Source organism: Eulemur rufifrons, chromosome 19 (assembly GCF_041146395.1).
Source record: "Eulemur rufifrons isolate Redbay chromosome 19, OSU_ERuf_1, whole genome shotgun sequence".
Lineage (NCBI taxonomy): Eukaryota > Metazoa > Chordata > Mammalia > Primates > Lemuridae > Eulemur > Eulemur rufifrons.
In genome coordinates this window covers 61,742,820-61,749,948 of record NC_091001.1, presented here as the reverse complement: position 1 = coordinate 61,749,948, position 7,129 = coordinate 61,742,820, and the positions used below count along the sequence as shown (strand labels likewise).

General features: G+C 42.9%; 1 protein-coding gene across 1 annotated transcript; it reads right to left on the bottom strand.

Moving 5' to 3' along the window:
- Positions 1-816: 816 nt before the first annotated feature.
- On the bottom strand, positions 817-6,901 carry BMP10 (bone morphogenetic protein 10). Its single transcript, XM_069494783.1, has 2 exons — positions 6,568-6,901; positions 817-1,764 (listed from the first exon to the last, which is right to left on the bottom strand). The coding sequence occupies exons 1-2, from the start codon at positions 6,899-6,901 to the stop codon at positions 827-829; spliced, it is 1,272 nt and encodes a 423-aa protein (XP_069350884.1). The 3' UTR covers positions 817-826.
- Positions 6,902-7,129: the final 228 nt, after the last annotated feature.

Sequence of the window (7,129 nt, the reverse complement as noted above, 5' to 3'; positions counted from 1 at the left end):
ACATCTGAGGATAGCATCAGTATCTTTTCCCCGTCTCCCCTTTAAATACATCCCATCCCTCTACCCTTGGCAAAAGTAACAGCCTACACACAAGGCTGTGCTGTCCTATTGTCTCCCGATCACCTTTCATCCTGAAGTCCCTCTTGTTTTACTGTCTGGGCCAGGAACTGCCCTCTGGAGTGCATTGGTCCCCCCTGGGCTCATTCTTTGCTATTGTACCTCTTAAGGCCTTTTGAAGCCATTTGGTTTCTGTATGGAATAACCCCTCCCTTCAGGCGATCTTTACCAGGTCCTGCAGCTCTGAGCAACAGCAGAAACCCAACTGACAAAAGCTACATTTAATTTCCAGGATATTTAGGAAATGTAATACTTCCTAGGATGGTTAAAGTCCTGATGCCAACTATCTTGTCATAAATCCTACTCAGAAAAGAGGTAACTGCGAACATACCACTGGCCTTTAATACATGCACACTGAGTGAGTCATGCATGTGTGTGAGTGTAATCTGCCTCTGTAGGACCAAAAGATTTGCTTAGGTTCTTGTATCTGCACATACACAAATGTCTTTTGACACTGCATTTTCCTTAGGGGTTGTTTTCAAAAGGACATGGAGTTGGCATTGCCAAGAAACGTCAAGAACAAAGAGAAACAGATTGGAAGGGACTAGAGTGGATAGCAAAATATGCATTTCCTACAACAAACTGACCTGCCCATTTCCCTCCGGCAGCAAGCCTCTGTTTTCTGTACACCCTTATTAAATAATCTCATTAAATAGGAACACCAAATATACACATTTACAGTTATTAAATAAGCCACAGGACTCCTCTTCTATCTACAGCCACATTCAGAGACGGCCATGCCTTCGTATTTAAACTTGTAGGTGACAACACCTTTGTCTAAATAGAGGATGGAGATGGGCTCTAGCTTTGTGGGCACACAGCAGGCTTTGGAAGCCTTCTGGGAATTCTTGAGGTGGACCAAGGCCTGGATAATCGCATGCTTTGTGGGGGTGAGGTGCTCTGCCAGGGGGTAGTTACAGACACCACGGCACTCATAGGCTTCGTATCCGGGCGGAGCGATGATCCAGGAGTCCCACCCAATCTCCTTGAAGTCGATGTAGAGCGGGGTCCTCTTGCAGTAGTTTCCTTTGGCGTTCCTTCTGATGCGGGCGGTGGAGTCATAGATGATGTTCGACCTCATCTGCAACAAAGCCTCTTCCCCAGGTCCGCTGGAAAAGCCGTCCAGGCCCAGGTTGTCCAGCTCTGGAAGTTGCTCATGGGCGATCATTTCATTCAATTCCTCCTTCCGCTCCTTTTCACTGCTTTGGTCGTCAGAAAACACGATGAGCAAAGGGTTATGTTTATTCTGGGCGCTGGTGTCTATTTCCAGTCGTCCTCTGCTGACATCGTCAGCTTCGTCGCGTCTGCTCTCGATGTGGACCTCCAGCTGGTGGGTGGACGAGCCTGCCTTTTGCCAGCGTCTCACGGCATGTGTGACGTCAAAAGCCTCCCACTCGCTGTTGGTCCCAAAGATCTCCTCTGACACCAAGACCTGCATCTTTCTTTCGCCGTCGTCCCCTCTGCTCTCTAGTACTTCAAAAATGGTAATTTTCCGGTCCACTCCATCATACATCATGCGATCTCTTTGCACCAGCGTGTACAACCTGAGTTCAGCCATGACGATCTCTTCGTGGTGAGGAATGGACACGTTGAAGAGGAGAGGATATTTTCGGAGCCCATTAAAACTGGCTGGTTGGGAAAACAGATCTGGAAAAAAAAGAGAGAGATTTGCCAAAGTCAGAGTTGCAGTTTGAGAGAAAAACAGATGCTTATTTATGTAACAAGAGGGCCTGCCCCTGCGGGAAGCTTAATACACAGAGAAGGAGGGGAGAGGATCAATGAAAACAAACACAATGTCAGCATTCTGTGACACAGAAAACACTGAAAGGTCACTGGTAGAATGCCCAACTGAGCTAAGCTGCCAAGACCAAGATGGAAAATGAGAGCTAATGACTGGGATAAAACTCAGCCAGCCTTGCTTGAGTGGTTTATCAGCCACAGAATTATAGAATTGAGAGGGAACTTGGAGATTTTATGGACAAGTCCCTAATCTTTCTAACCATTGAAGAGCTATCAGATGGGACATGTGGAGGTTGTTCTTTTCCTGAAGCTTTTCAGGGATGAGGACTCCATGGCTTTTCATATTTGTGCTTGTAATGAGTGAATGGGTGTAAATCCCACACAATTGGCTGGACACTGGTCTTCCTGCAAGAACTCTATTTAGACCAGGGGTTGGTAAACTATAGCCCATAGGCCAATTTGGCCCTGCCACCTGTTCTTGGAAATAAATTTTTATTGGATCACAGCCCCATCCACTTTTCTGTATTGTCCATGGCAACTTTTGTACTGCAATGGCCCAGTTAAATGTCACAACAGAGAACCTATGGTCTGCAAAGCCTAAAGTATCTACTATCTCTCTGGCCCTTTACAGAAAAAGTTTGCTGACCCTTGCCCTAGACAAAAAAGCCTGAAAAGGTCAATAAGACAGCCATAAACCAAAAGGATCACAGTAGTTGACTTTTGGTTGTGTGGCCTTCTATAAGGAGGAATGGGAGAAATGAATCTTGGGGCTAGATTGGTTGCCTTAGTCTTGTGCCCTCTAGTGCCTGGCGTGGAGTTTGGCACATTCAAATGGTTCAAGAATGTTTATGGGCCGGGCGCGGTGGCTCACGCCTGTAATCCTAGCACTCTGGGAGGCCGAGGCGGGTGGATCGCTCAAGGTCAGGAGTTCGAGACCAGCCTGAGCAAGAGCGAGACCCCATCTCTACTAAAAATAGAAAGAAATTATGTGGACAACTAAAATATATATAGAAAAAATTAGCCGGGCATGGTGGCGCATGCCTGTAGTCCCAGCTACTCGGGAGGCTGAGGCAGGAGGATCGCTTAAGCCCAGGAGTTTGAGGTTGCTGTGAGCTAGGCTGACGCCACGGCACTCACTCTAGCCCAGGCAATAGAGTGAGACTCTGTCTCAAAAAAAAAAAAAAGAATGTTTATGAAACAACTTTTTAATGGTCGTTTAGTCTCTTAGTAGCACACCTCCAAATATTATCATGTTCACGTCCTATCTGAGAATTTTACAGTGAGCACAAAGCTCCTATACACGTGCCTCAGGTAATATGTGTCTATAAGGAATCCCTGAGGGCATTTTCCATCAGATTATCCAAGGGTTTCATGACATCAAAGATGCAATCGATGGGTTCTCTGTCCTCTGTCATTGTTGGTAGCATTTCCCTAATTATATACCTAATTAATGATTTCAGTGGGGTCCCTGTTCCAGATTACAATCTTTTAATATTTTTCTTTAACTTGATCTGATCATTTCACACTTATTACCTCTTTTAGACTGTCCTAAGTAACATCATTCATGAAAGGGGCAGGTGTTGATGTCATACTTATGTGCATTTTTTTAAATCTACATTAATAAAAATATAGAATGATTTCACATCATTCATAGCTTCTCCTGGGTACCACCTAAAATCATCTTACACATTGCCAGTGGGAAATACTGACCTATGGAATGAATTTAAACTCACTGGCATGCCTCTCAAAGCCAGAGATGTACAAGTTTTAACCTCCTGATCCAGCCATAGTTTCCATTCATGCTCCACAGTACTTGGAACATTCCAATTGCTCAATTCATATTTGTAGAACAATTAAATGGTTTTGCAACCCCTCCTGTTTCAAGTACACTGATATCTTTACCACTTGCCAAAATATTCCTTTTTATTTTTTTGTACTTTGCACCTTTGGATATGTTCTTCTGACCCTTGGAAAGTCCTCTCACCTCACATCCACCTTTCCAGCTCTGCTCTCTCCCTGTGAAACTCTCCCTTCCTCACTTCTCTACCTGAAAGTTCACTCCTCTCCGAGTCACGTGAGCACTTACTCTCTAGATCTCTCCTTTGATCCTAGCATTTACATCCTTGTATTTCACTTGTCTTTTTATGAATGGATCTTCCCAACTAGATTGCCATCATCCTGGTGGTAGTTACCATAGCTCACATCCTTCTTTATCTCTGTCCTACCATGATGCCTTAAACAGAGCTAGTGCCCTAAAAATATTGATTAGTTGATGATTCTGGGGACCAGACCAAATTAATTTATGGGCATGGCATATATTCTTACTATATCATTGACCTCTTGGATAAGAAAGAAAAGTAGCTTGGGAGTTGTCCTCCCATAAAAAGAAAGTGGGGAAGTGCTATGATTGCTCCAGCCGTGAGAAAAGTATAGAATAAAAGCTCACTGTGGTGGGAGGAAGGAATTACAAAGGCAAACAAGGAAACCTCTGATGGTAATGGATATGCTCACTAGCTTGATTGTGGTGATGGTTTCGATGGATGGTTTCACATGTCAAATCCTATCAAATCATACACTTTAAATGTGTGTGACTTTATATATGTCCGTTACACCTTAGTAAAGCTGTTTAAAAAAGTAAGTTCACTGTGAAGTTCTGTGTATGTGCAAATGCAGTAAGCAATAGATGGAGGAGTTCTGTTTCAGGGCAAGAGAACTAATGTTTTTTGACAAATTTCACATGCCAGGTGCTTTGCAAGCATGGTCTTATTTGGTTCTCACAATGACTCCATAATGTAGGCATTGATCTTCTGTTTATTTTGCACTAGAAGAAATCGAGCCTTGATGCAAAGAACTGACTTCTCCAGATGACAAGGGGAAGATGAAGCAGTGCTAGGAATTGAGTGCATGCTTTTCCCGCTTTGGGGGTGGCACTTGTTTTCCCCAAATGAGTTAGGTTTGGGTTTGTTTTTTTTTTTTTTCCTTTGGCCTTAGTTTCCTAGGGAGCTGCCCTGAGCAGACCAAAAGGGTAAAAAGAAAGACAATAGCCGGACAAGACTTGTGCAAGGATTCCTGTCCTCAGGCTGCCCGTTTCCACCCTCGGGCTGGCAGAGGTGCAGGCAACTGGGTTGCCCAGTGAGAGGTGAGGACAGCTGGTTTGTCCGTATGTTCCTGCCCTCGCTGACCTCCAGTAATAACAAACACCATAAACTCTACACCAGGGCCCAGATCATCCAAATCCTCCATAAAAGAAATGAGAATTGAAAATGGTTCTGTTTTCCCAGGGGATGCAAACAACATTTTCCCGCCCACACCCTGAGTGAGACACTTTGGGCTCAGTGCTGAGAAGTATTAGGGAGGGTTCCCACTGGAAGAGGTTGTTCAGTTTTAATTCAGACTCGCCTTCAAAATAAATATGTAATCTCAGCTTGCCAATTCCATTAGATATACGTTACCAAATAGAAATTTTGGCAGTCAACTAAATGTTAAAGGCAAGTAATATCTTAGAGATGAAATACCTACTCAACATTTACTCTAGTGCCTAGAACATTAGGTAACCCATTAATAATCACTAAAGTTTGTCCAGCACTTCACAGCAAATGGGGTGCTTTTTTGTCGGTAACTTCTTTTGAACACTGTGCTATGTAGGTATAATTAGCCCCATTTTACAGATGAAATTCAGGCTCAGAGAAATAAAGCTAATTATCCGCAACTACTAAGTCAACCTACTGTCAAAATTTCAAATCCTGAGCTATTTCTTCCACTGCCTTTCTGCTTTCAAGAATATCTGGCAAACATCAATTAAAAAAAAAAAAAAAACCTCTTTATACCTGGTTAATGACCATAAAAGCATAATTGATAAATATTAAAGAATTCATTTCTTTGAACTCATAGCCCCTACTATAATCTAGATATCAGATTTTTTTTAAAAAAATTTCCTACTAGCATCTTATTAAGCAAAGGATTAACTTGCTGGTTCATTCAATTTTGTTACTGAATTTAAAGATCTGGGGGAGGAAGACACACTTTTCTCACCAATAATTTAAAGCTTGTGCATTGCTCTTCATAAAGACAGTAATGATAAGCTGGACTATTAACAGTCCATGCGCACTTCCTGGAAACCATAAACAGTGCTTCAAGGATGCACATGACACATCAAACACAACACAACTTTAAGAAGAATCTCTAACATATGTTTCCATCCTCTTTGACTATTTCTAAAATAAAGTCACAAAACAGAAACTCATCCAAAGTTTGAACAAAATACAAATCACACTTGCTGGTTTTTAAAAATTGTTTTTATCATTTTCATTCTATGCAGAAGTTGACAAATTTTGTAGTCAATTAACAGCCAAAATGGAAATTGAGGCCTGTCTGGAAAATGGCAGACAAAGATACTGCAATAGACCAACATTAATTCTTTATATTCCTTGTTGCCCAAATCAAAATTTCAAAAAGACCCAATTATGATGTCAAAATGATAGACATTTTGTGGCTTTGGATTAAAGATGTTTTTGAGTATCTTCTGAGATTCTAAAGTGACCACATAGATGGTATAGATCAAAATGCGCACTGATTTTGCCTATCTGTGTGTACACACACCCTTACACAGATATATGTGCCCTTTTCTATCTAGATCATTCCCATGCCTTCTAAGATTACTCTTCTTGAAAAAGAGCCAAGACAAATTTCATCAGAGAAATGTAAACTTACCTTCATTCTTGAAACTCCTGATGATGTTGGCAGAGGGCATGGAGGTCCGATCTGTTGCGAATTTGTTGTAGAGTTCCAGCATGTACTCCGGTGGGTCAACCTTGGCTGAATCCTGCATAGGGATGTCAGACAGGTTCAATGTCTTCAGAAACTCATCCTTCATGCTCTGTAGCAGTGTGTTAAAGTCGACACCATCTTGCTCTGAGAAGACATCGTCAAAGAGGGGCATATCTTCTTCCAGAGGCAACTGCTCAAGGCTCATGATGGGGCTGCCAGAAACTGAGTGAGCCACCAGGCAGAACAGAGCACACAGCCGCAGGACCGGGGAACCCATGGCTCCGCTCGAGCCCCCAGGCCAACCCAGGAAGGTTTAGTGCTCCTGGGCTCTAAGTGGCAGTTTTATCTTGCGGAGCGTTAATGTCTCCTGTCACTGGAGACAAGTTTGGAAACTCTTTCTCTCTCTCCCTCCCCCTACCCACTCTTCCTCTACCCCCAAAAGTCAGGTTGCAGTAATTGGATAACAAAATCCCCTATAGGGGCCTAGCCTTTCTTATCTCCCTAG

What these genes read in the sequence shown, in the direction of transcription:
- BMP10 (XM_069494783.1), bottom strand. Translation starts at nt 6,901, where the DNA reads ATGGGTTCCCCGGTCCTGCGGCTGTGTGCTCTGTTCTGCCTGGTGGCT. An exon ending in CAGGAGTTTCAAGAATGAAG is followed by an intron (nt 1,765 to 6,567) that starts GTAAGTTTACAT and finishes TTTTTTTTCCAG; the next exon opens with ATCTGTTTTCCCAACCAGCC.